This window comes from Nerophis lumbriciformis, linkage group LG13, assembly GCF_033978685.3.
Source record: "Nerophis lumbriciformis linkage group LG13, RoL_Nlum_v2.1, whole genome shotgun sequence".
In the NCBI taxonomy this organism is placed as follows: Eukaryota; Metazoa; Chordata; class Actinopteri; order Syngnathiformes; family Syngnathidae; genus Nerophis; species Nerophis lumbriciformis.
The window spans coordinates 2,015,001-2,028,857 of record NC_084560.2 but is presented as its reverse complement, the minus strand read 5'-3'; the positions used below and the strand labels follow the sequence as shown (position 1 = coordinate 2,028,857).

At 48.2% G+C, this 13,857-nt stretch overlaps 1 protein-coding gene across 1 annotated transcript in view; it reads right to left on the bottom strand.

Annotated features, from left to right (window-relative positions):
* zeb2a (zinc finger E-box binding homeobox 2a) overlaps window positions 1-13,857 on the bottom strand; it is a 68,891-nt gene that overhangs the window by 37,137 nt on the left and 17,897 nt on the right. Inside the window, exon 2 of the mRNA XM_061971805.2 lies at window positions 5,644-5,793. Within this exon, the coding sequence (XP_061827789.1) occupies window positions 5,644-5,793 (150 nt within the window). The remainder of the gene's footprint in view (window positions 1-5,643; window positions 5,794-13,857) is intronic.

Here is a 13,857-nt window from a genome sequence, read left to right as displayed (position 1 = left end):
GTGTGAGAGGTGTGAGAGGTGTGAGGAGGCGTGAGAGGTGTGAGGAGGCGTGAGGAGGCGTGAGAGGTGTGAGAGGTGTGAGAGGTGTGAGGAGGTGTGAGAGGTGTGAGGAGGTGTGAGAGGTGTGAGGAGGTGTGAGAGGTGTGAGGAGGTGTGAGGAGGTGTGAGAGGTGTGAGAGGTGTGAGGAGGTGTGAGGAGGTGTGAGGAGGTGTGAGAGGTGTGAGGAGGTGTGAGGTGATGTGAGAGGTGTGAGAAGGTGTGAGAGGCACGAGGAGGTGTAGAGGTGTGAGGAGGTGTGAGAGGTGTGAGGAGGCGTGAGGAGGCGTGAGAGGTGTGAGAGGTGTGAGAGGTGTGAGGAGGTGTGAGAGGTGTGAGGAGGTGTGAGAGGTGTGAGGAGGTGTGAGAGGTGTGAGGAGGTGTGAGGAGGTGTGAGAGGTGTGAGAGGTGTGAGGAGGTGTGATGAGGTGTGAGGAGGTGTGAGGAGGTGTGAGAGGTGTGAGGAGGTGTGAGGTGATGTGAGAGGTGTGAGAAGGTGTGAGAGGCACGAGGAGGTGTAGAGGTGTGAGGAGGTGTGAGAAGGTGTGAGGAGGTGTGAGAGGTGTGAGGAGGTGTGATGAGGTGTGAGGAGGTGTGATGAGGTGTGAGAGGTGTGAGGAGGTGTGAGGAGGTGTGATGAGGTGTGAGGAGGTGTGAGGAGGTGTGATGAGGTGTGAGGAGGTGTGAGAAGGTGTGAGAGGTGTGAGGAGGTGTGAGGTGTGAGAGGTGTGAGAAGGTGTGAGGAGGTGTGAGAGGTGTGAGAGGTGTGAGGAGGTGTGAGGAGGTGTGATGAGGTGTGAGGAAGTGTGAGGAGGTGTGATGAGGTGTGAGAGGTGTGAGGAGGTGTGAGGAGGTGTGATGAGGTGTGAGGAGGTGTGAGAAGGTGTGAGAGGTGTGAGGAGGTGTGAGAGGTGTGAGGAGGCGTGAGAGGTGTGAGGAGGTGTGAGAGGTGTGAGGAGGCGTGAGAGGTGTGAGGAGGTGTGAGAGGCGTGAGAGGTGTGATAGGTGTGAGAGGCGTGAGGAGGTGTGAGGAGGTGTGAGAGATGTGAGGAGGTGTGAGAGGTGTGAGGAGGTGTGAGGAGGTGTGAGGAGGTGTGAGGAGGTGTGGAGAGGGGTGAGAGGTGTGAGGAGGTGTGATGAGGTGTGAGAGGTGTGAGTAGGCGTGAGAGGTGTGAGGAGGTGTGAGGAGGTGTGAGAGGCGTGAGGAGGTGTGAGAGGTGTGAGGAGGTGTGAGAGGTGTGAGGAGGTGTGAGAGGCGTGAGGAGGTGTGAGGAGGTGTGAGGTGTGAGAGGTGTGAGGAGGTGTGAGGAGGTGTGAGGAGGTGTGAGAAGGCGTGAGAGGTGTGAGGAGGTGTGAGAGGTGTGAGGAGGTGTGAGGAGGTGTGAGGAGGTGTGAGAAGGCGTGAGAGGTGTGAGGAGGTGTGAGAGGCGTGAGGAGGTGTGAGAGGTGTGAGGAGGTGTGAGGAGGTGTGAGAGGTGTGAGGAGGTGTGAGAGGCGTGAGAGGTGTGAGGAGGCGTGAGAGGCGTGAGAGGCGTGAGGAGGCGTGAGAGGTGTGAGGAGGCGTGATGAGGTGTGATGAGGTGTGAGAGGTGTGAGGAGGTGTGAGGAGGTGTGAGGAGGTGTGAGGAGGTGTGAGGAGGTGTGAGAGGTGTGAGGAGGTGTGAGGAGGTGTGAGAGGTGTGAGGAGGTGTGAGAGGTGTGAGGAGGTGTGAGAGATGTGATGAGGTGTGAGGAGGTGTGAGGAGGTGTGAGAGGTGTGATGAGGTGTGAGGAGGTGTGAGGAGGTGTGAGAGGTGTGAGGAGGTGTGAGGAGGTGTGATGAGGTGTGATGAGGTGTGATGAGGTGTGAGGAGGTGTGAGAGGTGTGAGGAGGTGTGAGGAGGTGTGAGGAGGTGTGAGGAGGTGTGAGAGGTGTGAGGAGGTGTGAGAGGTGTGAGGAGGTGTGAGAGGTGTGATGAGGTGTGAGAGGCGTGAGAGGTGTGAGGAGGTGTGAGAGGTGTGAGAGGTGTGAGGAGGTGTGAGGAGGTGTGAGGAGGTGTGATGAGGTGTGAGGAGGTGTGAGGAGGTGTGAGAAGGCGTGAGAGGTGTGAGGAGGTGTGATGAGGTGTGAGGAGATGTGAGAGGTGTGAGGAGGTGTGAGGAGGTGTGAGGAGGTGTGAGAGGTGTGAGAGGCGTGAGAGGTGTGAGGAGGTGTGAGGAGGTGTGAGAGGTGTGAGGAGGTGTGAGAGGTGTGAGGAGGTGTGAGAGGTGTGAGGAGGTGTGAGGAGGTGTGAGAGGTGTGAGGAGGTGTGAGAGGTGTGAGAGGTGTGAGAGGTGTGAGGAGGTGTGAGAGGCGTGAGGAGGTGTGAGAGGTGTGATGAGGTGTGAGGAGGTGTGAGGAGGTGTGAGGAGGTGTGAGGAGGTGTGAGGAGGTGTGAGAGGTGTGAGGAGGTGTGAGGAGGTGTGAGGAGGTGTGAGGAGGTGTGAGAGGTGTGAGGAGGTGTGGGGGGTGTGAGGAGGTGTGAGAGGTGTGAGGAGGTGTGATGAGGTGTGAGAAGTGTGAGAGGTGTGAGGAGGTGTGAGAGGTGTGAGGAGGTGTGATGAGGTGTGAGGTGTGAGAGGCGTGAGGAGGTGTGAGAGGCATGAGGAGGCGTGAGAGGTGTGAGGAGGTGTGAGAGGCGTGAGGAGGTGTGAGGAGGTGTGAGGAGGTGTGAGAGGTGTGAGGAGGTGTGAGAGGTGTGATGAGGTGTGAGGAGGTGTGAGGAGGTGTGAGGAGGTGTGAGAGGTGTGAGGAGGTGTGAGGAGGTGTGAGGAGGTGTGAGAGGTGTGAGGAGGTGTGAGAGGTGTGAGGTGGTGTGGGAGGTGTGAGGAGGTGTGAGAGGTGTGAGGAGGTGTGAGGAGGTGTGAGGAGGTGTGAGAGGTGTGAGGAGGTGTGAGGAGGTGTGAGAGGCGTGAGAGGCGTGAGAGGCGTGAGGAGGCGTGAGGGGTGTGAGGAGGTGTGATAGGTGTGAGAGGTGTGAGGAGGTGTGAGGAGGTGTGAGAGGTGTGATGAGGTGTGAGGAGGTGTGAGAGATGTGAGGAGGTGTGAGAGGTGTGAGGAGGTGTGAGAGGTGTGATGAGGTGTGAGGAGGTGTGAGAGGTGTGAGGTGTGAGAGGTGTGAGGAGGTGTGAGGAGGTGTGAGAGGCGTGAGAGGCGTGAGAGGCGTGAGGAGGCGTGAGGGGTGTGAGGAGGTGTGATAGGTGTGAGAGGTGTGAGGAGGTGTGAGAGGTGTGAGAGGTGTGAGGAGGCGTGAGGAGGTGTGAGGAGGCGTGAGAGGTGTGAGAGGTGTGAGAGGTGTGAGAGGCGTGAGGAGGTGTAAGAGGTGTGAGAGGCGTGAGAGGTGTGAGGAGGTGTGAGAGGTGTGAGGAGGTGTAGAGGTGTGAGGAGGTGTGAGAAGGTGTGAGGAGGTGTGAGGAGGTGTGAGGAGGTGTGAGGAGGTGTGATGAGGTGTGAGGAGGTGTGAGAGGTGTGAGGAGGTGTGAGAGGTGTGATGAGGTGTGATGAGGTGTGAGAGGTGTGAGGAGGTGTGAGAGGCATGAGGAGGTGTGAGAGGTGTGAGGAGGTGTGAGAGGTGTGAGGAGGTGTGAGAAGGTGTGAGAGGCGTGAGAGGTGTGAGGAGATGTGAGGAGGTGTGATGAGGTGTGAGAAGTGTGAGAGGTGTGAGGAGGTGTGAGAGGTGTGAGGAGGTGTGAGGAGGTGTGAGGAGGTGTGAGAAGGTGTGATGAGGTGTGAGAGGTGTGAGGAGGCGTGAGAGGTGTGAGGAGGTGTGAGAGGCGTGAGAGGTGTGATAGGTGTGAGAGGCGTGAGGAGGTGTGAGGAGGTGTGAGAGATGTGAGGAGGTGTGAGAGGTGTGAGGAGGTGTGAGGAGGTGTGAGGAGGTGTGAGGAGGTGTGGAGAGGGGTGAGAGGTGTGATGAGGTGTGAGGAGGTGTGATGAGGTGTGAGAGGTGTGAGAGGTGTGAGGAGGTGTGAGGAGGTGTGAGAGGCGTGAGGAGGTGTGAGAGGTGTGAGGAGGTGTGAGAGGCGTGAGGAGGTGTGAGGAGGTGTGAGGTGTGAGAGGTGTGAGGAGGTGTGAGGAGGTGTGAGGAGGTGTGAGAAGGCGTGAGAGGTGTGAGGAGGTGTGAGAGGTGTGAGAAGGTGTGAGAGGCGTGAGGAGGTGTGAGAGGTGTGAGGAGGTGTGAGAGGTGTGAGAAGGTGTGAGAGGCACGAGGAGGTGTAGAGGTGTGAGGAGGTGTGAGAAGGTGTGAGAGGTGTGAGGAGGTGTGAGGAGGTGTGAGGAGGTGTGATGAGGTGTGAGGAGGTGTGAGAGGTGTGAGAGGCACGAGGAGGTGTAGAGGTGTGAGAGGTGTGAGAGATGTGAGGAGGTGTGAGGTGTGAGGAGGTGTGAGAGGTGTGAGAGGTGTGAGGAGGTGTGAGGAGGTGTGAGAAGATGTGAGAGGTGTGAGGAGGTGTGAGAGGTGTAAGGAGGTGTGAGAGGTGTGAGGAGGTGTGAGAGATGTGAGGAGGTGTGAGGAGGTGTGAGAGGTGTGAGGAGGTGTGAGAGGTGTGAGAAGGTGTGAGAGGTGTGAAGAGGTGTGAGGATGTGTGAGGAGGTGTGAGAGGTGTGAGAAGGTGTGAGAGGCATGAGGAGGTGTGAGAGGTGTGAGGAGGTGTGAGAGGTGTGAGAAGGTGTGAGAGGCACGAGGAGGTGTAGAGGTGTGAGGAGGTGTGAGAAGGTGTGAGGAGGTGTGAGGAGGTGTGAGGAGGTGTGAGGAGGTGTGATGAGGTGTGAGGAGGTGTGAGAGGTGTGAGGAGGTGTGAGAGGTGTGATGAGGTGTGATGAGGTGTGAGAGGTGTGAGGAGGTGTGAGAGGCATGAGGAGGTGTGAGAGGTGTGAGGAGGTGTGAGAGGTGTGAGGAGGTGTGAGAAGGTGTGAGAGGCGTGAGAGGTGTGAGGAGATGTGAGGAGGTGTGATGAGGTGTGAGAAGTGTGAGAGGTGTGAGGAGGTGTGAGAGGTGTGAGGAGGTGTGAGGAGGTGTGAGGAGGTGTGAGGAGGTGTGATGAGGTGTGAGAGGTGTGAGGAGGCGTGAGAGGTGTGAGGAGGTGTGAGAGGCGTGAGAGGTGTGATAGGTGTGAGAGGCGTGAGGAGGTGTGAGGAGGTGTGAGAGATGTGAGGAGGTGTGAGAGGTGTGAGGAGGTGTGAGGAGGTGTGAGGAGGTGTGAGGAGGTGTGGAGAGGGGTGAGAGGTGTGATGAGGTGTGAGGAGGTGTGATGAGGTGTGAGAGGTGTGAGTTGGCGTGAGAGGTGTGAGGAGGTGTGAGGAGGTGTGAGAGGCGTGAGGAGGTGTGAGAGGTGTGAGGAGGTGTGAGAGGCGTGAGGAGGTGTGAGGAGGTGTGAGGTGTGAGAGGTGTGAGGAGGTGTGAGGAGGTGTGAGGAGGTGTGAGAAGGCGTGAGAGGTGTGAGGAGGTGTGAGAGGTGTGAGGAGGTGTGAGGAGGTGTGAGGAGGTGTGAGGAGGCATGAGAGGTGTGAGGAGGTGTGAGAGGCGTGAGGAGGTGTGAGGAGGTGTGAGAGGTGTGACACGTACACATGCAGCCGGCGCACCGCTTACCGCCCACGAGGTAGTCCGAGTCGTCACCCGGACACCAGCTGACCTCTGACCCCTCATGGTGCAGGAGGGCGTGGCCAACACGGGGAGAAGCGTCCGGCGTCTCGTCTTCCTCGCTGCCCCTCCCCCCTCTGATGAGGGCGTCGCTGAACACTGCAGGAGACAACCTGATGAAATACACTCACTGGACAGGAAGTGGACAAGGATAGGACAGGAAGTAGATCAAGAGGGGACAGAAGGTGGATAACCTGTGGACAAGGATAGGACAGGAAGTGGACAAGGATAGGACAGGAAGTGGACGAGGAGTGGCTCAAATGTGGACAAGGTGTGTACAGGAGGTAGATCAAATGTGGACAAGGATAGGACAGGAAGTGGACAAGGATAGGACAGGAAGTGGACATGGATAGGACAGGAAGTGGACATGGATAGGACAGGAAGTGGACAAGGATAGGACAGGAAATGGACAAGGAGTGGCTCAAATGTGGACAAGGTGTGTACAGGAGGTAGATCAAATGTGGACAAGGATAGGACAGGAAGTGGACAAGGATAGGACAGGAAGTGGACATGGATAGGACAGGAAGTGGACATGGATAGGACAGGAAGTGGACAAGGATAGGACAGGAAATGGACAAGGAGTGGCTCAAATGTGGACAAGGTGTGTACAGGAGGTAGATCAAATGTGGACGAGAATAGGACAGGAAGTGGACAAGGATAGGACAGGAAGTGGACATGGATAGGACAGGAAGTGGACATGGATAGGACAGGAAGTGGACATGGATAGGACAGAAAGTGGACAAGGATAAGACAGGAAGTGGACAAGGATAGGACAGGAAATGGACAAGGAGTGGCTCAAATGTGGACATGGATAGGACAGGAAGTGGACATGGATAGGACAGGAAGTGGACAAGGATAGGACAGGAAGTGGACAAGGATAAGACAGGAAATGGACAAGGAGTGGCTCAAATGTGGACAAGGATAGGACAGGAAATGGACAGGAGGTAGATCAAATGAGGACAAGGATAGGACAGGAAGTGGACAAGGATAGGACAGGAAATGGACGAGGAGTGGCTCAAATGTGGACAAGGATAGGACAGGAAGTGGACAAGTATAAGACAGGAAGTGGACATGGATAGGCCAAGAAGTGGACAAGGATAGGACAGGAAGTGGACAAGGATAAGACAGGAAATGGACGAGGAGTGGCTCAAATGAGGACAAGGATAGGACAGGAAGTGGACAAGGATAGGACAGGAAATGGACGAGGAGTGGCTCAAATGTGGACAAGGATAGGACAGGAAGTGGACAAGGATAAGACAGGAAGTGGACATGGATAGGCCAAGAAGTGGACAAGGATAGGACAGGAAGTGGACAAGGATAAGACAGGAAATGGACGAGGAGTGGCTCAAATGAGGACAAGGATAGGACAGGAAGTGGACAAGGATAGGACAGGAAATGGACGAGGAGTGGCTCAAATGTGGACAAGGATAGGACAGGAAGTGGACAAGGATAGGACAGGAAGTGGACATGGATAAGACAGGAAGTGGACAAGGATAGGACAAGAAGTGGGCAAGGATAGGACAGGAAATGGACGAGGAGTGGCTCAAATGTGGACAAGGATAGGACAGGAAGTGGACAAGGATAGGACAGGAAATGGACGAGGAGTGGCTCAAATGTGGACAAGGATAGGACAGGAAGTGGACAAGGATAGGACAGGAAGTGGACAAGGATAGGACAGGAAGTGGACATGGATAAGACAGGAAGTGGACAAGGATAGGACAGGAAGTGGACAAGGATAGGACAGGAAATGGACGAGGAGTGGCTCAAATGTGGACAAGGATAGGACAGGAAGTGGACAAGGATAGGACAGGAAGTGGACATGGATAGGACAGGAAGTGGATAAGGATAGGACAGGAAATGGACGAGGAGTGGCTCAAATGAGGACAAGGATAGGACAGGAAGTGGACAAGGATAGGACAGGAAGTGGACAAGGATAGGACAGGAAGTGGACATGGATAGGACAGGAAGTGGATAAGGATAGGACAGGAAATGGACGAGGAGTGGCTCAAATGAGGACAAGGATAGGACAGGAAGTGGACAAGGATAGGACAGGAAATGGACGAGGAGTGGCTCAAATGTGGACAAGGATAGGACAGGAAGTGGACAAGGATAGGACAGGAAGTGGACATGGATAGGACAGGAAGTGGACAAGGATAGGACAGGAAATGGACAAGGATAGGACAGGAAGTGGACAAGGATAAGACAGGAAGTGGACAAGGATAGGACAGGAAGTGGACAAGGATAAGACATACAAGTAAGTAATGGACAGGAAGTGGACAAGGAATGAGCAGGAAGTTGAGCGAAATGGACAGGAAGTGGATAAGGTGTGGACAGGAAGTGGTGCTTGGGTCTTTGACCTTGAATAACCTGTGCAGGTACTGTGGGTCACACAATGAAGTGGATCGCTCTCATCAACACCTTGGTGAAGGTGAGGTGGAAATGGGCGGGGCTAATGTGTGTCATGAGGTCACAAAAGGCAAAAAAAGGGACACAAAGATGTGTGTGTGTGTGTGTGTGTGTGTGTGTGTGTGAGAGAGAGAGTGTGTGTGTGTGTGTGTGTGTGTGTGTGAGTGTGAGTGTGTGTGTGTGTGTAGTTACTGGTGTAATCAATGTGAACACTTTAAGACACGCCCACTCTGTAAAAACTGGCGGTGACAGCCAAGACAGCAGGTGGCGCCACTGAGCACCTTTCATGGCAAAGTCCACTTGAGGTGTCCTTCAAGCTAAACCACGCACACACACACACACACACACACACGCACACACACACACACACACACACACACACACACACACACACACACACACACACACACACACACACACACACACACACACACACACACACACACACACACACACACACACACACACACACACACACACACACACACAGAGAGAGAGACAAACGGTGCAGTTCCAGGAAGATTTGCAGAAGTGAAAGTGCTGACGAGGAGGCGGACACAGGAAGTCCAACAAGTTGAAGAGTCATCAGTTTCCTGACAGCCTCAGGTGCTGAACGTCCTGTGATGGGTGCATCGAGCCCTCTGATTGGTCCAGACAAAAGATCAATGGGCCAATCAGAGCTCACACACAGACGGATATATGAACCATAGCTCCGCCTCTTGACGACTTCCAGGAAGTGCACGTCCGAGTGAGGCCATATTATTATATTATATTACATTAATGCATGAATACGCCCTTCAAAATAAAAGCACCGAGTCCCACAAGATAAAAGCAGAGGGAAAGGTGAGCCGTGGTTTTTAGTTAGACACCATTTAGTCCTTGTCCTCACAAAGCAGCCAGGAGTGTGCAGCAAGGTGTGCACACCACTCGCCTGGTCTCAGTCCACACCAGGACCAGGACCAAGACTAGACAATGCATCACCATCACCACAGCAACCGGTAGACCAGTTTAAGACCAAAAGACAAGTTGAAGACTCTAGGACCGGTTAAATGCCAGTAAACCAGATTGAGACCAACATACCAGTTCAAGACTAGAGGACCAAGTTAAGACCGGAAGACACGTTTAAGACCACAACCAGTTTATGACCAGGAGACCAGTTTAAGACCAGTCAACTTTAGTTCAAGACCGACAGACCAGTTTAAGGCCTCCTGACCAGTTTATCACGAGAAGACCAATTGAAGACCAGAATAGTGTTTTAAGACCCATGACCACTTTTGACCACAAGACCAATTTGAGACCATCAGGCTGGTGCAAGACAAGAAGACCAGTTTATGGCTAAAATACACCAGAAGAACAGTTGCACCTATAAGACCAGCTTAGACCAGAAGACAAGTTCAAGACCTCACAACCACTTTATGACTCGAAGACCAGTTTGAGACCAGGAGACCACTTTACGACAAGTTGACCAGTGTATGACTAAAAGACCTATTTAAGACCAGAAGTCCCGTTCAAGACCGAAGAACCACTCTATCACGAGAAGACCAGTCTGTAACCAGTTTATGACTAGAATACTTGTTTAAAACCCGAAAAATAAGTTCAAAACCTCAAGACTAGTGTATTAGTAAAAGACCTGTTTAGGAATAGAAGACAAGTTCAAGACCTCACAACCAATGTATTACTACAAAGAACATCTTAAGACCAGAAGACAAGTTCAAGACCTCACGACCAGTGTAGCACTAGAAAGAACCCTTTTAAAACCAGAAGACCAGTTCAAGACCTCACGACCAGTGCATCACTAGAAAGAACCTTTTTAAGACCAGAAGACAAGTTCAAGACCTCAGGACCAGTGTATCACTAGTAATAACCTTTTTAAGACCAGAAGACCAGTTCAAGACCTCAGGACCAGTGTATCACCAGAAATAAAAACATTTAAGACTAGAAGACAAATTAAATACCTCAGTACCAGTGTATCATTAGAAGACCTGCTTAAGACCAGAAGACCAGTTCAAGACCTCACAACCACTTTATGACTCGAAGACCAGTTTGAGACCAGGAGACCAGTTTACGACAAGTTGACCAGTGTATGACTAAAAGACCTATTTAAGACCAGAAGTCCCGTTCAAGACCGAAGAACCACTCTATCACGAGAAGACCAGTCTGTAACCAGTTTATGACTAGAATACTTGTTTAAAACCCGAAAATAAGTTCAAAACCTCAAGACTAGTGTATTAGTAAAAGACCTGTTTAGGAATAGAAGACAAGTTCAAGACCTCACAACCAATGTATTACTACAAAGAACATCTTAAGACCAGAAGACAAGTTCAAGACCTCACGACCAGTGTAGCACTAGAAAGAACCCTTTTAAAACCAGAAGACCAGTTCAAGACCTCAGGACCAGTGCATCACTAGAAAGAACCTTTTTAAGACCAGAAGACCAGTTCAAGACCTCAGGACCAGCCTATCACTAGTAATAACCTTTTTAAGACCAGAAGACCAGTTCAAGACCTCAGGACCAGTGTATCTCTAGAAATAAAACATTTTAAGACTAGAAGACAAATTAAATACCTCAGGACCAGTGTATCATTAGAAGACCTGCTTAAGACCAGAAGACCAGTTCAAGACCCCAGGACGAGTGTATTACTAGACGACCTGTTTAAGACCAGAAGACCAGTTCAAGACCTCAGGGCCTGTGTATCATTAGAAGACCTGCTTAAGACCAGTTCAAGACCTCAGTACCAGCGTATTACTAGATGACCTATTTAAGACCAGAAGACCAGTTCAAGACCTCACAAATAGATGATGAAGAGAGGACCAGAGTCAGGTTCTAGACCTCAGCACCAAGTAGTCACGAGAAGTCTGTAGTCAGCAGACCAGTTCAAGACCAGCAGAACAAGTTAGCATAGTGCTTATGTTAGCGGTGGTTAGCACGTAGCATCGTAGCGTGATGCCAAAGTGCTAACCTTGAAAACGTGTTTGGTATGTTTCATTGTGTTTGTTATGTTTCATTGTGTTGGCATGTTTCATTGTGTTTGGTATGTTTCATTGTGTTTGGTATGTTTCATTGTGTTTGGCATGTTTCATTGTGTTTGGTGTGTTTCATTGTGTTTGGTATGTTTCATTGTGTTTGGTATGTTTCATTGTGTTTGGTATGTTTCATTGTGTTTGGTATATTTCATTGTGTTTGGTATGTTTCATTGTGTTTGGTATGTTTCATTGTGTTTGGTATGTTTCATTGTGTTTGGTATATTTCATTGTGTTTGGTATGTTTCATTGTGTTTGGTATGTTTCATTGTGTTTGGTATATTTCATTGTGTTTGGTATGTTTCATTGTGTTTGGTATGTTTCATTGTGTTTGGTATATTTCATTGTGTTTGGTATGTTTCATTGTGTTTGGTATGTTTCATTGTGTTTGGTATGTTTCATTGTGTTTGGTATATATCATTGTGTTTGGTATGTTTCATTGTGTTTGGTATGTTTCATTGTGTTTGGTATATTTCATTGTGTTTGGTATGTTTCATTGTGTTTGGTATGTTTCATTGTGTTTGGCATGTTTCATTGTGTTTGGTATATTTCATTGTGTTTGGTATGTTTCATTGTGTTTGGTATGTTTCATTGTGTTTGGTATATTTCATTGTTTGGTATGTTTAATTGTGTTTGGTATGTTTCATTGTGTTTGGTATGTTTCATTGTGTTTGGCATGTTTCATTGTGTTTGGTATATTTCATTGTGTTTGGTATGTTTCATTGTGTTTGGTATGTTTCATTGTGTTTGGTATATTTCATTGTTTGGTATGTTTCATTGTGTTTGGCATGTGTCATTGTGTTTGGTATGTTTCATTGTGTTTGGCCTGTTTCATTGTGTTTGGTGTGTTTCATTGTGTTTGGTATGTTTCATTGTATTTGGTATGTTTCATAGTGTTTGGTATGTTTCATTGTGTTTGGTATATTTCATTGTGTTTGGTATGTTTCATTGTGTTTGGTATGTTTCATTGTGTTTGGTATGTTTCATTGTGTTTGGTATATTTCATTGTGTTTGGTATGTTTCATTGTGTTTGGCATGTTTCATTGTGTTTGGTATGTTTCATTGTGTTTGGTATGTTTCATTGTGTTTGGTATATATCATTGTGTTTGGTATGTTTCATTGTGTTTGGTATGTTTCATTGTGTTTGGTATATTTCATTGTGTTTGGTATGTTTCATTGTGTTTGGTATGTTTCATTGTGTTTGGCATGTTTCATTGTGTTTGGTATATTTCATTGTGTTTGGTATGTTTCATTGTGTTTGGTATGTTTCATTGTGTTTGGTATATTTCATTGTTTGGTATGTTTCATTGTGTTTGGTATGTTTCATTGTGTTTGGTATGTTTCATTGTGTTTGGCATGTTTCATTGTGTTTGGTATATTTCATTGTGTTTGGTATGTTTCATTGTGTTTGGTATGTTTCATTGTGTTTGGTATATTTCATTGTTTGGTATGTTTCATTGTGTTTGGCATGTTTCATTGTGTTTGGTATGTTTCATTGTGTTTGGTATCTTTCATTGTGTTTGGCATGTTTCATTGTGTTTGGTATGTTTCATTGTGTTTGGTATGTTTCATTGTGTTTGGTATGTTTCATTGTGTTTGGTATGTTTCATCGTGTTTGGCATGTTTCATTGTGTTTGGCATGTTTCATTGTGTTTGGCATGTGTCATTGTGTTTGGCCTGTTTCATTGTGTTTGGTATGTTTCATTGTATTTGGTATGTTTCATTGTGTTTGGTATATTTCATTGTGTGGTATGTTTCATTGTATTTGGTATATTTCATTGTGTTTGGTATATTTCATTGTGTTTGGTATGTTTCATTGTGTTTGGTATGTTTCATTGTGTTTGGTATGTTTCATTGTGTTTGGTATACTTCATTGTGTTTGGTATGTTTCATTGTGTTTGGTATGTTTCATTGTGTTTGGTATGTTTCATTGTGTTTGGTATATTTCATTGTGTTTGGTATGTTTCATTGTGTTTGGTATGTTTCATTGTGTTTGGCATGTTTCATTGTGTTTGGTATGTTTAATTGTGTTTGGTATGTTTCATTGTGTTTGGTATATATCATTGTGTTTGGTATGTTTCATTGTGTTTGGTATGTTTCATTGTGTTTGGTATGTTTCATTGTGTTTGGTATGTTTCATTGTGTTTGGTATATTTCATTGTGTTTGGTATGTTTCATTGTGTTTGGTATGTTTCATTGTGTTTGGTATATTTCATTGTGTTTGGTATGTTTCATTGTGTTTGGTATGTTTCATTGTGTTTGGTATGTTTCATTGTGTTTGGCATGTTTCATTGTGTTTGGTATGTTTCATTGTGTTTGGTGTATTTCATTGTGTTTGGTATGTTTCATTGTGTTTGGTATGTTTCATTGTGTTTGGTATGTTTCATTGTATTTGGTATATTTCATTGTGTTTGGTATGTTTCATCGTGTTTGGTATGTTTCATTGTGTTTGGTATGTTTCATTGTGTTTGGTATGTTTCATCGTGTTTGGTATGTTTCATTGTATTTGGTATGTTTCATTGTATTTGGTATATTTTATTGTGTTTGGTTTGTTTCATTGTGGTTGGTATATTTCATTGTGTTTGGTATATTTCATTGTGTTTGGTATGTTTCATTGTGTTTGGCATGTTTCATTGTGTTTGGCATGTTTCATTGTGTTTGGTATGTTTCATTGTGTTTGGTATATATCATTGTGTTTGGTATGTTTCATTGTGTTTGGTATGTTTCATTGTGTTT